General features: G+C 46.2%; 1 protein-coding gene across 1 annotated transcript; it reads left to right on the top strand.

The window, feature by feature from the left end:
- The first annotated feature begins 241 nt into the window (after window positions 1–241).
- RPUSD2 (RNA pseudouridine synthase domain containing 2) lies at window positions 242–23949 on the top strand. The gene is made up of 3 exons (XM_082242943.1): window positions 242–686; window positions 15434–15730; window positions 23115–23949. The coding sequence occupies exons 1-3, from the start codon at window positions 246–248 to the stop codon at window positions 23889–23891; spliced, it is 1515 nt and encodes a 504-aa protein (XP_082099069.1). The 5' UTR covers window positions 242–245; the 3' UTR covers window positions 23892–23949.
- Window positions 23950–24520: the final 571 nt, after the last annotated feature.

Raw genomic sequence — 24520 nt, 5'->3', positions numbered from 1 at the left:
CTAGTGGTCAGCATACAGAATGCAAGTCTCTAGCTCAGCACCGTATAAGGAACCAACACTGCCCAGAGGTAGAACAGACTACTACAGTGAGTCCCTACATCCCCAGCAGCCCCATGGATATGCGATATAAAGGATTACATGTAACCAAGCTGAACCAATGTGAGTTTGAAAACAATACACTTTTGGAGTTCAGCTTTAAGGAGTGACGTCATTTACCTGCGCCCTGGTCCCGCCCCCCACGTGTGATGCTGTGTGTATGGAGCAGGAGAGTGCTGCTGTTACGGGTCAGGGCTGAGCTGTTATTTGTCTCTTCCATGTCAGAGAAGAGGAAAGGTCCGGAGGGTGAGGAGGGGAAGAGCCGAGGCCGGAGAAGGAAGAAGCAGAAGGGGGACGAGGCCGGGGAGCGCTATGTGCCGCCACCGACTAAGCGGAGACTCGGTGTGAGCTTCGGAGACGAGCATTTCCGGGAGACCGAGTCCTATGTGGAGGATGGGCTGCGCAAAGTCCGACCCTATTATTTCCACTTCGAGACTTACTGCAAGGGGCGCTGGGTGGGCAAGAGCCTGCTGGAGGTGTTCGGCTCGGAGTTCCGCTCGGAGCCTCTGGAGTACTACAGGCGGGCGGCTCAGGAGGGGAGACTGCGGCTCAACCAGGAGCTGGTCACCGATCTGACTACTGTGCTCAAGGTGGGGGACATGAGGATCTGTACAGGGGGACATGACTACTGAGCCCTTCACATGAGGATCTGTACAGGGGGACATGACTACTGACCCTTCACAGGAGGATCTGTACAGGGGGACATGACTACTGAGCCCTTCACAGGAGGATCTGTACAGGGGGACATGACTACTGAGCCCTTCACATGAGGATCTGTACAGGGGGACATGACTACTGACCCTTCACAGGAGGATCTGTACAGGGGGACATGACTACTGAGCCCTTCACAGGAGGATCTGTACAGGGGGACATGACTACTGAGCCCTTCACAGGAGGATCTGTACAGGGGGACATGACTACTGACCCTTCACAGGGTGATCTGTACAGGGGGACATGACTACTGAGCCCTTCACAGGGTGATCTGTACAGGGGGACATGACTACTGACCCTTCACATGAGGATCTGTACAGGGGACATGACTACTGACCCTTCACAGGGTGATCTGTACAGGGGGGGACATGACTACTGAGCCTTCACATGAGGATCTGTACAGGGGGGGACATGACTACTGAGCCTTCACATGAGGATCTGTACAGGGGGGGACATGACTACTGAGCCCTTCACATGAAAATCTGTACAGGGGGACATGACTAATGAGCCCTTCACATGAAAATCTGTACAGGGGGACATGACTACTGAGCCTTCACAGGGTGATCTGTACAGGGGGACATGACTACTGAGCCCTTCACATGAAAATCTGTACAGGGGGACATGACTACTGAGCCCTTCACAGGGTGATCTGTACAGGGGGACATGACTACTGACCCTTCACAGGGTGATCTGTACAGGGGGACATGACTACTGAGCCCTTCACATAAGGATCTGTACAGGGGGACATGACTACTGAGCCCTTCACATAAGGATCTGTACAGGGGACATGACTACTGACCCTTCACAGGAGGATCTGTACAGGGGGACATGACTACTGACCCTTCACAGGGTGATCTGTACAGGGGGGGACATGACTACTGAGCCCTTCACAGGGTGATCTGTACAGGGGGACATGACTACTGACCCTTCACAGGGTGATCTGTACAGGGGGGACATGACTACTGACCCTTCACAGGGTGATCTGTACAGGGGGACATGACTACTGAGCCCTTCACAGGGTGATCTGTACAGGGGGACATGACTACTGAGCCCTTCACAGGGTGATCTGTACAGGGGGACATGACTACTGAGCCCTTCACAGGAGGATCTGTACAGGGGGACATGACTACTGACCCTTCACAGGGTGATCTGTACAGGGGGACATGACTACTGACCCTTCACAGGGTGATCTGTACAGGGGGACATGACTACTGAGCCCTTCACATGAGGATCTGTACAGGGGGACATGACTACTGAGCCTTCACATGAGGATCTGTACAGGGGGACATGACTACTGAGCCCTTCACAGGGTGATCTGTACAGGGGGACATGACTACTGAGCCCTTCACAGGAGGATCTGTACAGGGGGACATGACTACTGACCCTTCACAGGGTGATCTGTACAGGGGGACATGACTACTGACCCTTCACAGGGTGATCTGTACAGGGGGACATGACTACTGACCCTTCACAGGGTGATCTGTACAGGGGGACATGACTACTGACCCTTCACAGGGTGATCTGTACAGGGGGACATGACTACTGAGCCCTTCACAGGGTGATCTGTACAGGGGACATGACTACTGACCCTTCACAGGAGGATCTGTACAGGGGGGCATGACTACTGACCCTTCACAGGGTGATCTGTACAGGGGGGGACATGACTACTGAGCCCTTCACAGGGTGATCTGTACAGGGGGACATGACTACTGAGCCCTTCACAGGGTGATCTGTACAGGGGGACATGACTACTGACCCTTCACAGGGTGATCTGTACAGGAAGACATGAGTACTGAGCCTTCACAGGGTGATCTGTACAGGGGGACATGAGTACTGAGCCCTTCACATGAGGATCTGTACAGGGGGACATGACTACTGACCCTTCACAGGGTGATCTGTACAGGGGGACATGACTACTGACCCTTCACAGGGTGATCTGTACAGGGGGACATGACTACTGACCCTTCACAGGGTGATCTGTACAGGGGGACATGACTACTGAGCCCTTCACAGGGTGATCTGTGCAGGGGGGGACATGACTGCTGACCCTTCACCAGGGGGATCTGTACAGGGGGGGACATGACTGCTGACCCTTCACCTGGAGGATCTGTACAGGTGGGGACATGACTACTGACCCTTCACCTGGGGGATCTGTACAGGGGGACATGACTACTGACCCTTCACAGGGTGATCTGTACAGGGGGGGACATGACTACTGACCCTTCACCTGGAGGATCTGTACAGGGGGGGACATGACTACTGACCCTTCACCTGGAGGATCTGTACAGGGGGGGACATGACTACTGACCCTTCACCTGGGGGATCTGTACAGGGGGAACATGACTACTGACCCTTCACCTGGGGCATCTGTACAGGGGGACATGACTACTGACCCTTCACCTGGGGGAACATGACTACTGACCCTTCACCTGGGGCATCTGTACAGGGGGAAAATGACTACTGACCCTTCACAGGGGGGATTCGTACAGGGGGAAAATGACTATTGACCCTTCACCTGGGGGATCTGTACAGGGGGAAAATGACTACTGACCCTTCACCTGGGGGATCTGTACAGGGGGAAAATGACTACTGACCCTTCACCTGGGGGATCTGTACAGGGGGGGCATGACTACTGACCCTTCACCTGGGGGATCTGTACAGGGGGGGCATGACTACTGACCCTTCACGGGGGATCCGTACAGGGGGACATGACTACTGACCCTCCGGGGGGGGGGGGTCTCTAGAGGGGTAATTTGATACTGACCCTTCACGGGGGGGTAATCTGTACAGGGGGACATGACTACTGACCCTTTTACAGGGTAGATCTGTACAGGGGGACATTATTACTAATACTTCATGGGGGAGATCTGTTCAGGAGGCCATGACTACTAATATTTCACGGGGGAATCTGAACAGGGGGGCATGACTACCGACCACTCACAGGAGGGATATGTCCACTGACCCCACACGGGGGGGGGGGGGGGGCTCAAGGCTACTAACCCTTAACAGATGTAGTTCTTTACAGGGGGGACATGACTACTAACCCTTCACAAAGTGGGAGATCTGTCTGGGGGGCATGAATACTGACTCTGTACAGGGTGACATGACTAATACTTCACTGGGTAGATCTGTACAGGGGGACATGAATACTAACACTTCATGGGGGGGGGAGAATCTGTAAAGGGGAAAATGACTACTAATTCTACACGGGGGATTTGTGCAGGGGGCATGACTACTGATACTTCACAAGGGGGATCTGTACAGGGGGACATTACTAATGCTTCACGGGGGGATCTGTACAGAAGGACATGAGTTCTAATACTTCACGGGGGATCTGTACAGGGGGACATGATTACTGACCCTTTACAGGGGGAAAATGACTACTGACTCTTCACAGGAGGATCTGTACTGGGGGACTTGGCTATTAATACTTCATGGGGATATGTACAGGGGAGACATGACTACTGACCCTTCACAGGGGGTATCAGTACAGGGGGGCACATGACTACTGACCCTTCACAGGGAGATCTGTACGGGGGGGGGGACATGACACTGATCCTTCACAGGGGGACATGACACTGATCCTTCACAGGATGATCTGTACAGGGGGACACGACTACTAATACTTCACAAGGGGTATCTGTACAGGGGGACACGACTACTAATACTTAACAGGAGTGATAAGTCTACTACTACTACAAAGGGGGGTGGGGGGACAAGGCTACTAACCCTTAACAGATGGAGATCTTTACAGGGGAGGCATGACTACTAACCCTTCACAAGGTGGGACATCTATACAGGGGACTTGACAACTGAACCTTCACAGGGGGATCTGTACACAGGGAATAGGACTACTGACCCTTCACAGTGGGATCTGTACAGGGGGACATGACTAATATTAATTCACATGGTTGATTTGTACTACTAAAACTTCACGGGGGGGATCTGTACAGGGGGAAATGATTGCTAACCCTTCAAAGGGGGAATCTGTACAGGGGGACATGACGACTAATACGTTACAGGGTAGATCTGTACATGGAGATATGGCTAGTAATACTTCACGGGGGATCTGCACAGGGGGGTCATGACTACTAATACTTCACAAGGAGGGGTCTGTACAGAAGGACATAACTAATACTTCACAAAGAGGTGTCTGTACAAGAGGACATAACTACTAATACTTCACAGGGGGCATGACTACTGACCATTCACAGGAAGGATATGTCTATTAAACCCTCATGGGGGGGAGGCTACTAACCCCCTGACAGGTGGAGATACTTACAGGGGGGACATGACTACTAACCCTTCACAAAGTGGGAAATCTATACGGGGGCATGAATACTGACCCTTAACAGAGGAGATCTGTATAGGGGGGACATGACACATTAATACTAATCCTTCACTGAGGTGGAGTGGGGTCTGTAAAGGGTGAACATAAGTACTATCCCTTCACAGGGGAGACAAGACTACTAAGGCCCCTTTCACACATACGGTCATTTAGTTAATCAGTTCAGTCACGTTTTTTGTCTTCAGTCAACGTCCGTTTTCATCTCAGTTCATATCCGTTGTCGTCCGTTTTTCATCCATTGTCGTCCGTTTTTCATTTGTTTTTCATCCGTTGTCATCTGATCCATTTTTTTGACGGATGAAAAATAGAGCATTCATCCGTTCTAAAAAACGGACATTGACGGAAGCGGATCCTAAAACAGTATTAAAGTCTCAAAGATTAAGCTAATGTATTGTGTTGTCCACAAAGGAGACATTCTCCAGTACATGACAAAAATAATACATGTTAAACCTTGCCCGTGCCATCTCCTGGTTCCTAAGGGCAGCTTCCCCAAACTTCTGTCAGGGATAGTGGGTATTACGCTCTGTGTACCAAGTAAGAAGGGACAATGCAGCTTCAATGAGCGGTTAGTTAGGGGGATGGGAATAGAGGAGTGGCTTTCTTTGGGGCTGTGTATGGGAATGGACAGGGACAGCTTTAGGAGTGCATGGGTGGGGTTGGATCCCTGCAAGGGAGATGCGCCACTCTGTCCAGGAAGCAGGTCATATGATAAGGGGCCCAGGTGAAGGAGCCTGCAGAGCTTTGCACTTGTGATAAGTAGATCGCAGGTGCAATGTCGAGCTCCTGTAGACTCTCAGTAGAGTTGTCTACCCATACCTCCTATACAGGCAGACCGTTACTGAAGGGCAGGAAGAATCAATGAACTAGGAGAGCGCTTACCTCGTAGTTTATGGAGAACTTAAGCAATCTGCCATAGTGGCAGGCGGGACCTGTAGTTCATTCATGCGCAGAACTCTGTAAATGAATCATGTGGCTGTGTGGACCGATTTTTGCTGAAAGACCCATCTTCAGTGTTCTGGCTTAGGGAAGAAGGTTCTCATCCAAGATTTTACTATATATGGCCCCTCAATGTGGTAAAAACCTTAACCCAATAGAAAATTTCTGTAGGGAGCCGAAACTTTGAGTTGACAGGTGAAAGCAAAGAAACCTTAAGGATTTATAGATCTGTAAAAAGGAGTGGACCAAAATCCCTCATGAGATGTGTGCAAACCTGGTCACTAACTATTGTATCATGTGTTTTTTTGCTTGATATTCTGTCTCTATCTTTGAAAATACACCTGTGATAAAAAATTATAGACCCTTCATTTCTTTGTAAGTGGGCAAACTTCCAAAATCTGCAGGGGATAAAATAATTATTTCTCTTTCGTTCATTGACGGACATAGCCACATATCGTCGGCAGTCAAATGGGTTATGCTGCTCTTCCTAGGAGTAGGACACTGGACGTAAAAGGGTTAGCAAAGTTAACAGAACTTTTAGCTACGCCCATGGGGCAGTCCCAGGTGGTATACTCCCACTTCCTGCTCTTGGATACAGTTTTTTTTCTGCCTAGTCAGGACTTAGTTCCTTGCTGGGATCTCTGGTCCTGGCATTTTTTCCTTTTAAACTGAATTTTTTTGTCTCTTATTATTTTCTGTTCCTGTGTAAACTACAATCAATTTGATTCCTGTGAGAACTACAAGCAACTGCCAGACTGGGTGTCGGACTGGATATTCTAGATCCTTAAGGTCTCCCCAGTCTGGCCAGTGAGTGCGCGCAGGCCTCAGCTCTGCGCTAGGTCAGCCGCGACATAGTCCTCTCAGGCGGGGACTGGCCTGCGAGTGAAACACCTCGAGAGGACGCACACTATGGTCGTGGCCTGAGTCGCAGCATACCTCTAGCCTGCAGCACCCCCTATTCCAAGGTGTGGAGGTGGTTTGACCGGAGTGGTGCCCCCCTAGGTTCCATGGTGTGGTAAGTAGTGTCCCCCCTCTCCCTTTGTGGTCCCTCGGGGTGGACGTTGGCCCCTCCTTGGGATGGTCAGATCCCCGGGTTCCCTTCCATTCCCCCCAGCCCCTCGAACTGTCATGGTGGTCTTTTGGCACCCAACCTACCCCCACGTCTCCCCCGCCCCTTCCTCCCTGGGGGAGGTGGGAGATAGCTGGCTTTGCCTCTTGCTCCAGTAGGAGAGGGGGTGGATGAGGTTGTTGCTGACCGGGCTGTCTGGATCGCACGGGGGGGGGGCTTTTGAGCAAGTTACTGGCCCCCTAGAGGTTAGTGACTGGGGCAGGAATGTCCTCGGGGCTCCCTGCGGTGGTTATAGACTGGGGGGTGATCGAATGTCTCATCTGCGGTTCTGCGCCTTACGTGGCTGGATCGGCCGAAAATTTAGTCTGCAGCTTTGCTGCTGTCCGGGTGCCTGTCCAAGCTGTCCGAGTGCCTGACCGAACTGAGCGGACAGTGCTGCCGACGGGCGCCTTACGCGGCCGGATCGGGCCAAAAATTGAGGCCGCGGCTTTGCGGCTGATGGAGCTGGCTGTCTGAGCTCCTAACTGAGCTGTGGATCAAACTAACAGAGCTGCTGGAGGACTCGTGTCCAGATCGGGCCCCAAATTTAGGCCGTGGCTTTGTGGCCTACTTGCGGTTGGCTGTCCAAACTTCTGCCCAAGCTGACTGAGCTGTTGACAGGCTGTTCGAGCTGCTGACTTGGGTAATAGAGCAGTGGATGGCTGTCCGCCTCCCCCCCCCCCCCCCTTCTCCCTCATGGGGGTGGACATATGGACTGCCTAGCACCCCACTTGATCCGCGGGGGCGTTGTGAAGGCTGCATTTGTTTGAGAAAAGTGAAGCAGCCATTATTGTGTGGGGGGTACTCTGCCTGCCGTTTGCGTCACGGCGGGCCCCTTCCCCTTTCTAGAGGGCTATGTCCTTTATGGTGGGCGACCCATAGGTCTAATAGGTGGTCCTTTTGTGGACCTTTAGCCGGCGTCTCCTGCTTGCGGGACTGTGGTCAGCGACGTCCCCTGCTTATGTTCTCAGAATGAGCTTTACATATAGCGACTCTACTGGGTCTGCGTCCATGCACTTTGGATGCTCTGTGGTGAGCATGATTCCTCTTTCTCCTGCAGCTGCATTCTGCAGATGCATGGGGGTGCCATTAATTCCTAATAGTTCCCCGACGCAGCTGGCACACATGCATGTGTTTGCAGCTGGCAAAATTCAGGATGCCGCAGTACCATTTGGTTTGGTGCAACAACATTTTAGAAATTGTGCCTGCACTGTTTTGGCATGCACATGTAAGGGCGCTGGTGGATGCATGGATTGTATCGGTTCAGGAAACTTTAATCATGGGGGATGCAGCTGCTGCTGCATCAGAGGCACTGGTCCCCTCGGGGCCCACCGATCCCGTAAAGCGGCAAAGGTATTCCCTTTTCCCGCCTACAGTACCAAAATTGTCACAAGTCAGTGGAGTTCCAAACACAATATGGCGGTGTCTGAGCGTTTCGATAGACGTTATCCCTTGAAGAGTCTCTGTTGAGTACGTAGGCAGTCCTTTCTTACCGAATTTCTGGCTTGGTCACGGACCCTCCCTGGAGATGGTAAGCCCCCTCCTGTGTCCTTCCTCCCCCTCATGCTTTTCCCCCTTCTCCTTAGCGGGGGTTCCTCCTGCATAGGTGCCCTCATCCGCCCCCTGCCCCCCCTTGGGTCTTTTTGGGGGGCATGGGTTAATTTGGCTAGGGGGGGCTTGTCTGGTGCTGGGCTGGAGAAGTAGTGGGTGGGTGCCCCTGTCAGCCCCCCTTTTGGGGGTTTCCATTACTGGGTGCTGCTGGGGGGTTGCTTTTGGTGGTCTGTGTTTTTTTTCCTGTGGTCCAGGGTCACGTTGTGCCACCCTTTTGCCGTTGTTTCTGTATTCCCGGCTTCGTCGGCTATGTTTGTGTAGTCCAGCGGTCATGTTTTTGGTTTCCCCATAGTTTAACGCCTGGCCATTTTCTTGTAGTCTTGAGAGTGGTACAGGGGCCTCTAGTGTCAGTGTCGGCGCTTCCTCTTCTTCTTTCCATCGCAGTGTGGCAGACTGGCGCTCTCCAGCTCAGGTGTTGAGTCTCTAGAGGTACACTATCCTTCCTCTGCTGTATTCTGCGCTGCGGGTGGGCTGATTCTTGTGGAGCCCCAGCGGTGCGCGAGGGAGGGGGGGGGGGTGTTTTTTTTTATTTTTTTTTATGTGGGCACGGCGCAGCTTTGATTAATCCTTTATTGATTATGGAGCACATATCACTACCTGATCCACTCCTGAAAGCTGCCAGACCCTCTGGGTCTCAGTCTGCCCTGGCGGCCATGACAGCAGCCCTGCAGTCACTAGTTTCCAAAGTAGATATGGCCCTGCAAAGGAGGCCTAGCAAGAAGCACCCCCCCCCCCTCCTTCACCTGTATCCTCTGCTTCCTCAGATTCTGAGCTAGATCTGGCTGTCAGTTTCAGCCCGCTGAGTGCTCTAATAGTGAGGATGAGTCCTCCTACACAGCCGCGCATGGAAAAGCGCTGTTGGAGGCCCTAATTGTGTCAGTGCAGGAAACTTTTTAAGGTTTCAGATAGTTACAGATACCCCCCAGTTTGGTACCCGCAAATCTTCCAAGGTGACTAAGGTGTTTCCTTTTCCTGCCTATTTTGACGAGATTGTCACTAGTCAGTGGTGTTCCCAAAACGCATGGTTGGAATACCTAAGCTTTTCGCTAGTGATATCCCTTTTGAGGAGTCTCTTCTGAAGAAGCTAATGGTTCCACCGTCAGTGGACTCTCAGGATTCCAGGCTAAATAAGGCCACACTTTTACTGGTGGAGGATGCTCCATCCTTTAACCTCCTAGGCGGTAATCCCGAGCGTGACTCGGGGTTGGTTTTTCATATCAGGAGCGGTAACCCCGAGTCACGCTCGGGGTGGATTGCAGAGAGCGCAGCGGTGTTCTCTTACCTTATCCTGGCGATCCAGCGATCTCTCATTGCTGAGATCGCCAGCTCCTCCGTCCACCGTCGGTCTGATCACTTCCTAGTTCCGTTCCCTGCAGCAGCAATGCTGCATGGGAGCGGAACTAGGGAGGGAAATTCAAAAAAAAAAAAAAAACGTTGCACGAAACACATTTTATATTGTATGTATGTATGTATGTGTGTGTATATGTGTGTGTGTGATAGATATATATATAATATAAAATTATATTATTGATTCAATTATAATTCATGCGTTATATATTATATACATATACACACATATATCTATACATAATATATAATGCATGAATTATAATCTAATCAATAATATAATTTTATTATATATATTATATATTAAATAATAAAATAATATTATTGATTCGATTATAATTCACGTGTTTGTGTTTCAAATTTATCACATCTTGGATGTCTACTAGAGTCTTGTTTTGGTCAGGTTTAAGTCAGTAATTACTAAGAATTGTAGGCCTATAATACATAACGCCAAATTTCCATGAAAACAATTGTACCGCTTTTGGTATGTAATTCCTGACATAATCATACCGCCAGGGAGGTTAAGGACCCTGTGGACAAAAGAGCTGAGGCTCTGGTTCGGTACCTCTTCACCGTGGCATGTTCAATTTTGAAACCGGTGTTTGCTATCACCTTGGTATCTCAGACCTTAACGGAATGGGCTAAAGCCAGGATCTGGAAGGGAGACAACACTCTCCTGAGCTGGCAGATCAGTTGATCCAGGGATTACAGTATATTTGTGGTGCATCCTTGGATGTGGCCCCCTTGCCCGTCAGGGTTTTTGTGATGGTGATCCTTAACTGCATGATATGGTTGAAGTACTGGTCCGGCCGACCAGGCTTCTAAAAAGGTGCTGACTGATCTCCCTTTTGTAGGTGACCGTTTGGTGCCTCTATGCAAGAGATCTTTAAGGGTCTTACGGGAGGTAAGAGTACATTGCTTCCACAGGTTGCTAGGGGCAAGGAACCTCGTCGTAATCGTGGTCCTTTCTTCTCGGCTCACAAGCGTCCCTTTCGTCAGTCTGGATCGCAGGAAAAGGGTTTGAGGTCCACCCATAACTTTGGGGGAGGCTCTAAGACAATAGTGAAAAAACTATCAGCGCAAGACTAAGTGAAATTCAAATGTGTATAAATGTGCTAGAATAAATCAATATATAAATCCGGCTGCATACACAAATTGTGTCCACACCTCACAACAAAAACATAAAAATCAAAAAACGTGCTGCGCCAGAAGTGCACAAAAATAATTATTGATTACATGAATCAACAAGTGTTATCAACAAAATATGGTGTCCATCATATGTGCTCTGATGAAACATAAATGTTCATATAAAGTGCTCCAAAGTAATGATTAGTATATCCAGGTGATGACAGGACAGCCTCAATCCCTTGTGAATCAAGCAGGAACCACCAGTGTGTGAACTCCCTCCACCAGTAAGATTGGCCTCTCACCTTGATACCAGACCCAAACGGGCCAGCATGAGCATATCAGGGGATAAACAGACTATCACAGGCAACCTCTCCAGCCTTCACCTCCGGGGGTCGCCAGGACATAAAATAAAGATAAAGCAAAGATCTAGTGCTCTCTGAATGTAAATAATGAGCTTTTATTGAGCATAAAGGGGTAACTAACATTTGTTGGGCACTCAGCCGTGCCTGCTGTTATGGCATTCAGTGTTAGAGAGTAGCACCCGAGCGATCGGCGTCAGGCACGCAGGCTCCGCCTCCCTATATGCGTTACGCCTGGAGCGTGGGCTCCGTTTGGCTTTACATTCAGAGAGCACTAGATCTTTGCTTTATCTTTATTTTATGTCCTGGCGACCCCCGGAGGTGAAGGCTGGAGAGGTTACCTGTGATAGTCTGTTTATCCCCTGATATGCTCATGCTGGCCCGTTTGGGTCTGGTATCAAGGTGAGAGGCCAATCTTACTGGTGGAGGGAGTTCACACACTGGTGGTTCCTGCTTGATTCACAAGGGATTGAGGCTGTCCTGTCATCACCTGGATATACTAATCATTACTTTGGAGCACTTTTTATCAACATTTATGTTTCATCAGAGCACATATGATGGACACCATATTTTGTTGATAACACTTGTTGATTCATGTAATCAATAATTATTTTTGTGCACTTCTGGCGCAGCACGTTTTTTGATTTTTATTTTTTTGAGGCTCTAAGACACCCTGAAATGGTAAGTCCAAAGCGGGCACTTCTGGTTCCGCAGACAAGTCTTCACCAGCCTGAAGGGATGCCCTCAACCGCATTTGGGGTGGGAGGACGTCTTCGCCTTTTTCCAGATCCGTGGACCTTGCTCATTCAGGACAAATTAGTCCACGAGTTGATTCGGTTCGGTTACAAGCTGGAGTTTCGGTCCTTGCCTCAGGCTTAAGTCGGAAGGAAAGAACCTTGCCGGTCTAATGAGCGGCTACAGAGCAGTGTAGGACCTGTTAGCACAAGGAGTTATTGTGCCCGTTCTGGAGTCGGAACGTTTTTAATGTTTTTATTCCAATCAGTTTACAGTTCCCAGGAAGGAAGGCAAGGATCGTCTGATCTTGGATCTCAAGGTTCTGAACCACTTTGTGCGGGTTCAGAAATTTTGGGTGGAGTTTATACGCACGATAGTAGCTTTCCTTCATCAAGGATATCTTCTGGCTTCTATGAATCTCAAGGACGCTTACCTTCATATTCGAATAAATGTCGGGCATCAGCGTTTTCTTCGTTTTGCCGTGGGCGAGGAGCACTATTAATTTGTGGCTTTACCTTTTGGTCTCGCCTCAGCTCCTCGGGTGTTCACAAATGTTTTGGCCCCGGTTCTGGCCTTGCTACGGCAGAAAGGGATCATGATACTGGGTTACTTGGACAATCTGCTTTTGCATACAGAGTCTTCCTTGGCTCTAGAAGCCGACTTGGACATTACTCTGCGAACTCTACAGGAGTTCGGGTGGACACTGAACTTTCGAAAATCGGCACGGACCCTGTCCACCAAGCTGGACTACTTGAGTCTGATGCTGGACTCAGCGTCAGCCCGGGTGTTTCTTCCTCAGACAAAACTTCTGAAGTTACAGGATGCTGTTCAGCTCCTGTTCTCCAACCATTGGTCATCAATCAGGACTTCCATGCAAGTGCTGGGTCTGATGGTTTTCACCTTCGAGGCAGTTCCATTTGCGCAGTTCCACACCAGACCTCTGCAAAGAGAGATTATGGCCAAACGTAATGAGGATCCGCTGTCACTGGACAATCTGTTCCTGTTGAGTCGGGGTTCGAGGGAGTCTCTTCTATGGTGCCTCCGCTCCACGGCCCTGCGTCTGGGGAAAATCCTTTCTTCCCCTGTATTGGACTGTAATTACCACGTCTGCCTGGATGTGGAGGTGTCTTTGTAGTGTGTTCGGCCCAAGGTGTCTGGACTCTGGAGGCGTCCAAACTGCCGATGAACATCCTGGAAATTCGGGCGATCAGGCTTTCTGTCCCAATGGACCGATCGTCTGCAGGCACGACGCCCTGTGTGGATACAATCGGACAATGCTACGGCTGTGTATATGTCAATTATCAAGGGAGCACAAAGAGTGGCCTGGGAAGTGGCCAGTATCTTGAGGTGGGCAGAACTATATGTCCCGGCCCTCTCTCCTGTGCACATTCCGGGGGTAGAGAATTTGGCAAGTGGACTATCTCAGTCGGCAGACGTTGGATTCGGGAAAATGGTCTCTCTTCCGAAGACATCAACTGTGTCTTCGGTAGGGGACCCTCGATGTGGACCTGCTGGCCTCCCGTCTCAACAGGAAGATGCAGAGGTTCGTGTCAAGGTCGCGGGATCCTCTGGCCGATGCCACAAACGCCCTGGTGGCCCCTTGGGGTCAGTATCATCTGAATTACAATTAGGTGTAGATCAACGTTTGGCTCTGGGCACCATCAAGGGCCTGATTTTCGCCTTGGCTATATTTTTCCAAAGGCCGTTGGCAGGGAAGTCCTTTGTTCACACTTTTGTGCAGGGAGTTCTCCATCTGGCTCCTCTGGTGCCTCCATGGGATCTCAATTTTGGTACTGTCAGTGCTTCAAAAGCCCCCCTGTGAGAATATTCGAGAACTTCCTCTGATCACTCTGTCACAGAAGGTAGCTTTCTTAGTAGCGATTACTTATGTACGTCGGGTGTCGGAGTTGGCTGCGTTGTCCGGTCGGTCACCTTACCTGGTGATTCATAGGGACAAAGTGGTATTGCGACCCTGTCAGGCGTTCCTTCCTAAGGTTATCTCGGGGTTTTAATTGAATGAGAATGTTGTGTTACCGTCCCTATGTCCTAAGCCAAAACATCCTAAAGAAATTGCCTTACATTCCTTGGATGTGGTAAGGGCTATTCAGGTGTACCTGGCAGTTACTGAACCGATTTGAAAATCCGATTCCTTGCTTGTTCTTACGGGTGGACCTTGTAAGAGACAGGCTGCATCTGCTGTGACCATGTCCAAGTGGATTAGGCAGACAATGGTGCAGGCCTATTCTGTTAAGGGTCAGGCTCCCCCTTTCCCTGTTAAAGTGCATTCTACGAGGGTGCTTAGTGCCTCCTGGGCCTTCCGTCATCAGGCGTCTGGTTCAGGTGTGCAAGGCGGCTACGCTATAAGGTGGATGTACTTGCATCTTCGGATGCAGCGTTTGGCCGCAAAGGTTTGTAGGCTGCGGTTGCAGAGGCTACCACTTCTTGAGGGTGTAATTTTTTCCTGATGGTGAGCTCCTGTTAGTGGAGCTCCGGTTTTTACCTCGTTGGCTAGGTTTAGCCTTGTTGGTAATTCTGCATATTGCTGTGTTTTTTCCCATCCCTCATATTGACCCTGCTTTGGAACATCCCAATGGTCTGAAGACATGGAGCTGTGTCCTTCAGGGAACAAAAGAGAAAACTGGATTCTTGTCTTACCGTAAAATCCTTTTCTCTGAGGTTCACTGACGAACACAGCACCCACCCCTCTGTTGGGTTATATGTTCTTCTGACACTGCTTGTTACAAACTGAAGTCCTATAGCAGGAAGTGATGTTATACCCGCTGGGACTGCTCCAGGGGTGTAACCAAAAAGGTTTCTGCTTTGTCCTACACCTGAAGAGAGAGCAGCATAAAGCCCAATGGTCTGAAGACATGGAGCTCTGTCCATCAGTGAACCTCAGAGAAAAGGATTTTACGTTAAGACAAAAATCCAGTTTTATTTTTTTTTTGAAGATGAGAGGTATTGTGTTGTGGATTTTTGTGCATTGTGTATTCCCTTTGTTTTCTGCTGGTCATTTTGTTTTGTTTTTTTATCTGTTACTTTGCATTCTTCTAGGATAATGATTTTATGAGAAACACTGTGCATCGTCATGAGCCTCCAGTAACCGCACAGCCTCTCCGTATTATATCTGAGAATGATGAGCTTGTAGCAGTGGATAAGCCATCGTCCCTTCCCGTGCATCCTTGTGGCCGCTTTAGACACAACACAGTCATTTTTATTTTGGGGAAGGAGCATAATCTGAAGGATCTTCACACCATCCACCGCCTTGATCGTATGACCTCAGGCGTGCTTATGTTTGCCAAAACTCTGGAAGTGTCTAAGAAGATGGATGAGCTAGTGCGAGGGAGAAAGGTGGGTCAGAGTATTTCTTCCCCCTTTTTTTTTTTTTTTACCAAAGCAGTGCAGTTAGTGATGATTATACAAAGTGTAGAAGCTTACATCAACCAAAATCTGTTTTTGCAGCGTCTAATTGAAAAACGTTGATTTGGAATGTCTTTGCTGTCAACAAAATGTAGGTAGAAGAGGCTGCTGGGCAGTCCCAGGACACCCAAAGGATTCTATCTCCCATATGTCCCCAGATGTTTTCCACAAGGAGCTGTAGTCCATGTCTTGGTTTAGGGAAGCGTATATAGTACTAAATAAGGTGGTTTCAAATAGATGGGTGATGTAATTTGTTTTCACTGTCCGATTGCACAGTAAAGCTGGCTAGAAGGACCAGCCTCTGTCAGAATACACTGATCAGGAGCTGCAGTCTCTGCGTAATATATATTAATAGTAAAAAGGTTCGATATGAGCATGTAGGCCCTTTACAAAATAATCTGGAGTGGGTGACTGGGGACAAAGAAGGCAAATTTATTAAATACTTTCTTCAGCTCTGTGTGTACAAAGGAGCATGGGGGATCTCATGACCATAATGAGGATGGTATTGACACAGCCCCAAATGATCCACAATGGCTCAAAAGTGATATGGTCCAGAAATATTTAGACAGAATAAAGGTGGATAAAGCACCTGGACCAGATGACATCCACCCATGCATCCTAAAAGAATTTAGTGCTGTAATTTCAAAGCATTTGTTTCTAATTTTTAGAGACTGGTTAGGGACTCAAATTAACAGTACCACTGGATTGGCATAGGGCCAATGTGGTGCCTATATTTAAAAATGGAACAAAGGCTTTTCCAATTAACTATAGACCTGTTAAGTTAACTTCTATAGTCGGGAAGATACTGGAGAGTTTAAAAAAAGACCACATAGATGAGTTCTTGCTGGAAAAAAATATTTCAAGCAACAGACAGCATGGATTCATGAAAGACAGAAGTTGTCAAACAAACCTGATTTCTTTTTATGAGGAGGTAAGTAAAATCTTGGACAGAGGGGTGGCTGTGGACGTAGTATATTTTGGATTTTGCAGAAGCGATCAGTTTGTAAATGGATAGAAAATTAGCTAAAAGATACAATTCAGAGAGTAGTGGTTAATGATTCTTATCTAAGGTTATCAGTGGTGTACTCCAAGGTTCAGTGTTGGGACCCTTACTTTTTAATACCTTTTATAAATGATATAGGATCTGTGATTAAAAGTACCATTTCAGTCTTTGCAGATGACCTCAAGCTTTGCAATAGAATAACTTCCTTACAGGATGTCTCAACTTACAAGCTGACCTCAATGCACTGTTTCATTGGGCAACTATGTGGCAAATTAGGTTTAATGTTGATAAATGTAAAGTTATGCACTTGGGGGCTTAGAATATGCATGCATCCAACATACTAGGGGGAGTAGAACTGGGGGAATACATAGCAGGGAAGGATCTGGGTGTTCCGGTAGATCCTAAGCTTAATAATAGCATGAAATGCCAAGCTGCGATTTCCAAAACAAGCAAAGTCCTTTCTTGTATTAACAGAGGCATGGACTCCAGAGAGAGATTTTTGCCCCTGTACAATTCATTAGTAAGACCTTGTCTGGAATATGCAGTTCAGTTTTGGGCACGAGTTCTCAAAAAGGATCGGTGAAGTGGAGAGAGTGCAGAGAAGGGCAACCAAATTGATAAGAGACATGGAGGAGCTCCACTTTGAGGAAAGATTAGAGGAATTTAATTAATTCTCTCTTGAATAGAGGAGATTAAGGGGGGATATGACCAACATGTTTAAATACATAAGGGGTCTAATGGTGAACTTGTTGTTCAGTTATTCACTTTTAAGGTCAACACAGAGGACAAGGGGGCACTCTATACGTCTAGAGGAAAACAAATTTGGTCTCCAAATATGGAAAGGTTTCTTCACCGTAAGAGCTGTGAAAATGTGGAATATAGTCCCTCTAGAGGTGGTTCTGGTCAGCTCACTAGATTGCTTTAAAAAAGGCCTGGATGTTTCCTATCAACCAAATCACCCAACCGCTCACTCCGATGGGGATGACAGGCAGGGAACTCCAAACATAAGCACATGAAAGAGAAAAGGAGGTGCAAACACCTAGTGCATTACCTGTGGACACCTTTAAAAAGTTTATTAAATTGCCAAAAACATACTCGCACACTAAAGAGTAAAAAGCGCATATAGAGAATCCACCACATGTGGAAATGAACATGTGCCTGTAATTGGACTTCTGACGCATTTCGGGAGTCACGCTTCCTTCCTCGGAGCTCTGAGGAAGAGTGAGACTCCCGAAACGCGTCAGCTGTCCAATTACAGGCACATGTTAATTTCCACATGTGGTGGATTCTCTATATGTGCCTTTTACTCTTCATGTCTGTGAGTGTGTTTTTGGCATTTTAGTGAACTTTTTAAAGGTGTCCACGGGTAATGCACTAGGTGTTTGCGCCTCCTTTTCTCTTTCATGTGCAACTGGATCTTTCCAAGGTGTACATAATCTAAATGGGTACTAATATTTATAGGTAAAGTTGATCCAGGGAATATCCAATTACCTCTTTCGGGCTCAGGAAGGATTTTTTTTCCCCTACTGTAGTAAATTGGATCATGCTTTGCTGAGATTTTTTCGCCTTCCTCTGAATCAACTGCAGGTATGGGATTGTATGGTTGGGTTTTCTTGGGTTTACTGTTTTTTGCTTTTTTTTTTTATTGGTTGAGCCAGATGGACTAGTCCTTTTTTTTTTTTTCTAACCTAACGAACTATGTAACTTTTCTAAATGTCCCATCAATCGACTTCTGTTGAATAGGGATTGCCTCGCACTGATTGAAATTTGGCCGGAACCAGCTTCAGTGCCTGTTCACTTGGAAGTTTTTGATAATTTCTGCTCACCTATGTTCCAGCCCCTCCTGCTTCAATGACCATAATGTGGGAATAAACAACAAATTCAATAGAACCTCTAAAAATCCCGGTTCCAAAAAAGTTGGGTCGCTATGCCAAAGCTGCATAAAAACAGAAAGCAGTGATTTGCAAATATAAACCATATTTTATTAAAAATTGAAAATATATCAAATGTTTAAACTGCAAAACTGTACCATTTTAAGGAAAAAAAAAAAAAAAAAAAAAGGTCATTTTGAAAATGGCTGCAATGTGTTTCAAAAAAAGTTGGGACAGGGCCATGTTTACCAAGGTGTACAAGGTGTAACATCCCCTCTGCTTCTAACAATGCTTTGTAAATGTCTGAGGACACCAGTTACTGGAGTTTTGGGAGAGGAATGTTGTCACATTCTTGCCTGATATAGGTTTCGAACTGTTTAATAGTCCTGGATCTTGTTTGATGAATTTTGAAACTAAAAACATGACCAATATTTCCAGTTATGAAAGACCTGTACTGCAGGCAGGCCAGCTAAGCACCCAGACTCTTCTACTATGCTATCATCATAGATGCAGTATGCAGTTTAGTGTTGTCTTGCTGAAATATGCAAGGCCTTTTATGTAGATGACATTGTCAGGATGGGAGCATATGCTGCTTTAAAACCTGGATATATCTTTTAGCATTGATGGTGCCTTTCCAGACTGCCCATTCCATACGCATTATTTACCCCATACCATTGGAGATGCAGGCTTTTGAACTGAATGCTAACAAGCCAGAAGGTCCATCTCCTCTTTATCCTGGAGGACGCAAGGCCCATGGTTGCCAAAAAGATTGTCAAATTTGATTCGTCTGACCACAGATACGTTTTTCACTTTGCAACAGACCATTTTAAATGAGCTTTGGTCCCGTGAAGATTGCAGTGTTTCTGAATCGTGTTCAGGTATGGCTTCTTCTTTGCGTGATAGAGATTTACTTTCCATTTTTGGATAGCATGACAAACTGTGTTCACACAGTGATTTTTTTTTTTTTTTTAAGTATTTCTAAGTCTATGCAGCAATGTCCATCACATAATCATGCCTGTTTTTAAAGCAGTGCTGTCTAAAGGCCCGAAGATAAAAGGCATCCAATATTGCGTCTCGACCTTGTCCCTTGCACAGAGATTTCTCCAGATTCTTGGACTCTTTTTTTTTTTTTAATATTATGAACTGTGGATAATTCATTTTAAAGTTCAATACAACACTGAGGATTTTTAGATGCAGCTTTGCACAGATTGATGAATCTCTTCCCATCTTTACTTCGCAGAAACACTCTGATTCTCAACGATATTTTTTTTTTTTTTTTTTTTTTTTACCCAATCCTGTTACTGACCTGTTCACAATTAAGCAAATATGTTGCAAAATGTTCTTTCAGCTCCTCCTTGTTAGTACTTTGCTAGTTTGTTGCTCTGTCTGTAAATTTTACACAGCATCCCAACTTTTTTCGAATTGGAGTTTTAGTACAAACAGGAAACTTGTAAAAACTTGGTGGAGATATTCTTTGAATTATTAAATTTCTTTGGAAATTGAAATAATACACGGTCATCCTTACATAAAAGTCTTTGTTGAGGTGCTTTTCTGTTTTGTGGTCTCAAGTGTGCTTGAGATGTCACCCTGGCACATGCATCCTTGATGGGGACTTTAAGTGACTATTGCCTTGTAAAAGGACTATGCATTGTTTGTGACTATCAGGAAGTCTGTCCAGGGCAATGATGCCACCAATATGAGTGCAGGTAGACAGGAAGGGAATGAAAAGAGGCTAGAGGAGGTCAGTTGCTCTGAGCTGCAAATGGATGAAAGACAAAACAAGAGAAAATTCCCAGCCCAACTCACCAACCAGTCTGCTTACCAACCAAATGAACCTGTCCCAACAGTATGCGTTAAACGGGTTTAGTTAGCACGCAAGTGCATGCGAAAGCTGCAAGGCCCCTTCACGGCACCCTGTATTACTTGCAGTCCTAACCCTTCTAAATTTTTGAGTCTCCACAGGTGGAGCACATGTATTCTAATACAAACCCAATTCCAAAAAAGTTGGGACACTGTACAAATTGTGAATAAAAACAGAATTCAATGATGTGAAAGTTTAAAATTTCATTATTTTATTCAGAATACAACATAGATGACATATCAAATGTTTAAACTGAGAAAATGTATTTTTTTGAGGGGAAAAATACGTTGATTTTATGGCATCAATACATCTCATAAAAGTTGGGACAAGGTCATGTTTACCACTGTGTGGCCTCCCCTCTTCTTTTTAGAACAGTCTGCAAACATCTGGGGATTGAGGTGACAAGTTGCTCAAGTTTAGGAATAGGAATGTAGTCCCATTCTTGTCTAATACAGGCTTCAAGTTGCTCAACTGTCTTAGGTCTTCTTTGTCGGATTGTCCTCTTTATGGTGCGCCAAATGTTTTCTATGGTTGAAAGTTTTGGACTACAGGCTGGCCATTTCAGTACCCGGGTCCTTCTACGCAGCCATGATGTAATTGATGCAGTATGTGGTCTGGCATTGTCATGTTGGAAAATGAAAGGTCTTCCCTAAAAGAGACGACCTCTGTATGGGAGCATATGTTGTTCTAGTATTTGGATATACCTTTCAGCATTGATGGTGCCTTTCCAGATGTGTAAGCCCATGCCACACGCACTCATGCAACTCCATACCATCAGAAATGCAGGCTTCTGAACTGAGCGCTGATAACAACTTGGGTTGTCCTTGTCCTCTTTAGTCCGGATGACATGGCGTCACAATTTTCCAAAAAGAACTTTAAAATTTGATTCGTCTGTCCATAAAACAAATTTCCACTTTGCGACAGTCCATTTTAAATGAGCCTTGGACCAGAGACAACGCCTGCGCTTCTGGATCATGTTTAGATATGGCTTCTTTTTTGGCCTATAGTTTTAGCTGGCAACGGCGAATGGCACCGTGGATTGTGTTCACCGACAATGTTTTCTGGAAGTATTCCTGAGCCCATGTTGTGATTTCCGTTACAGTAGCATTCCTGTATGTGATGCAGTGCCGTCTTAAGGACCCGAAGATCACGGGCATCCAGTATGGTTTTCCGACCTTGACCCTTACGCACAGAGATTGTTCCAGATTCTCTGAATCTTTGGATGATTTTATGCACTGTAGATGATGATAACTTCAAACTCTGCAATTTTTGTCTGAGAAACTCCTTTCTGGTATTGCTCCACTATTTTTCGCCACAGCCATGGGGGAACTGGTGATCCTCTGCACATCTTGACTGCCACTCTGAGAGGCTCTTTTTATACCCAATCATGTAGCCAAATGACCTAATAAGTTGCAAATTGGTACTACAGCTGTTCCATATATGTGCATTTTTTAACTTTTCTCTCCTCTTATAGCTACCTGTCCCAACTTTTTTGGAATGTGTAGCTCTCATGTAATCCAAAATGAGCCAATATTTGGCATGACATTTCAAAATGTCTCACTTTCAACATTTGATATGTTATCTATGTTATATTGTGAATAAAATATAAATTTATGAGATTTGTAAATTAGTCCATTCCTTTTTGTTTTTTTACTCACAATTTGTACAGTGTCCCAACTTTTTTGGAATCGGGTTTGTAGATAGATAAGGGGCGGGTAGGCCTGGAGGTAGCCCCGTCCTCAAAGGCACAGGGGCACCCTGGACACCTAGCACAATGGTCCCCTCACCAATATTTACACCAGTAACCAAGAGCCCCCGCCCTCATCTATAACTGGCCTTCACAGCAAGGAGCATATAGAAGGGCAAATGCATTGAAGACAAAACCAGAAGAAATTCCCAGCTTAACAGGGGTTTCGTTTGCAAATGTGTGCTAACGCATGTGTAAGCTGCAAGGCCCCTTCACAGCACCCTGTATTACTTCCAGTCCTGATGGATGAAAATTGATGATGACATGCTTTGAAGAATGTACATAATCCTATTCTCTTTCTTTTATTCAACCCCCTGCTGCGGCCCTCACCTCCGACCGATTAAGAGTATCTGAATGCTGTCACAGTCGTCACATGATTGCCAACTCCCAATCGCAAATATGCATTGGGAGCTGCATGTGACAGCTTAGTTACTGTGCTGAGAGCACAAAAAAGCCACTCCCCATGGACGCATATGTTCAGTGGCTCAGCATTAAAGGCCAGTCACCGTATAGAAGTGTACAGCCTATTAGAATGGATTAACAGAGGATAGGGTTAATAATCTTTTTGGTATGTGATAGTATTTTACAATCCAATATACACGTTTACACATTACATACTCTGGCTCTGTTTCTTCCATATTTTTGGCTTGACAGAAACTTGCTACTATTTTTAGTCTTTCTGATGACCCTTGTGTATGTGTTCCTGATCCACTTTTACTGTTTATCATTTAAACCGGTATATTGGCATTGTGCTGGTGTTATTGAAACCATTGCTACTGTTTGCTAGAATTTCATTATCACTTTTTTTTTTCTTTCTTTTCTGATATTTTCAGGTGGAGAAGCAGTATGTATGCAGAGTGATTGGCGAATTTCCTGAAGAGACGATCACTTGTGAAGATCCGATACTGGTTGTTTCTTATAAAATTGGTGTATGCCGTGTAGATCCTAAGGGGAAGCCTTCCAAAACTGTGTTTCAACGTCTCAGTTACAATGGAAAGTCTAGTGTAGTAAAGTGCTTTCCTTACACTGGTCGTACTCATCAAATTAGAGTCCATCTGCAGTATTTGGGGCACCCTATTGTTAACGATCCAGTCTACAATACTAAAGCCTGGGGTCCCAACAGGGGAAAGGGAGGTGAAATTAACAAAACAAATGAGGAGCTACTACAGTCTTTAATAGAGGAACATAAAGCAAAACAAAGCCTGGATATTCTGGACCTACCAGAAGAGGATCTTCAGCTAGCTATGAAAAAAAATGAAAATGAGGAATGCGAACAGGACCTTCAGCCTGTTTTAAGTGACCCTGCATCTTCTGAGAGAGATTACTTGGGTACCAAAATGGACAAAGACACTGAAGCTAGTGTTACTGTGACATGTGATGTCCTGACAAATGGTCCAGAGCAAAACACTGATGGAAATAGTGGAAGCGTTGTAGAGGAAAAAAGACAAGATTTGATAGACCCGCTGTGTGGAGAATGTAAGATTGTGAGGCCTGACCCATCTCCAAAAGATCTTGTGATGTATCTTCATGCTTTGAGTTATAAGGGAGAAGATTTTGACTTTTCCACTGAATTACCAGAATGGGCAAAGGATGACTGGGTGGAAGATTGAACTAAAAAAGTTAGAACTGTTGATCATTTCTTAGTGTAAAATAAATTTTTTATTTTTTTGTCATACATTTATAACAACTCTTTATGAGTAATCACAAATTATTTAACATTGGTTTTGTTATTTACAACCGCTGTGCTCCAAAGTCTTGGCTTCTAGTATGATTGCGTTTTTATTACTACTTTTCAAAAGTACACCCCTTTGATAGAAGTATACAGCCTACCATTGCTCATTTACCTGGCAGTGTTCAGAGATACGTTTTTTTTTTTTTTTTTTATAGCTTTTTGTCATTTTCTTGGAGATTTTCGCTTATTTCCAGTTCTGATTAACCATTCTCAATAGGACAGGAAGTAAAGTGAAATCCCCACAAGGAGTGCTGGAAACTGTCAGACCTTCTACACTTTAACCAAAACTTAGATTAGAGTGCATCACCAGTCATTTAACAGGTGTCCTCAATGGTCTAGAGAGAGTTGTGGGAGAGGACAGGCCAAGTTTGATCTTTAGACTCCTTTCACGTGTCAAAGGTGTGCTTCAAGAATTTGCATGCTTTCATTGTAGATGAGTTATGGTGCCATTCATTCATAATAGCAATGCAATGTATCATTCTGCCTTACCGTGTTGTACACAGCGTT

Source organism: Pelophylax lessonae, assembly GCF_965119305.1.
Source record: "Pelophylax lessonae genome assembly, chromosome: 13".
NCBI lineage: Eukaryota > Metazoa > Chordata > Amphibia > Anura > Ranidae > Pelophylax > Pelophylax lessonae.
Note: the sequence above shows the minus strand (reverse complement) of the source record. Positions and strands in the feature narration are given on the sequence as shown.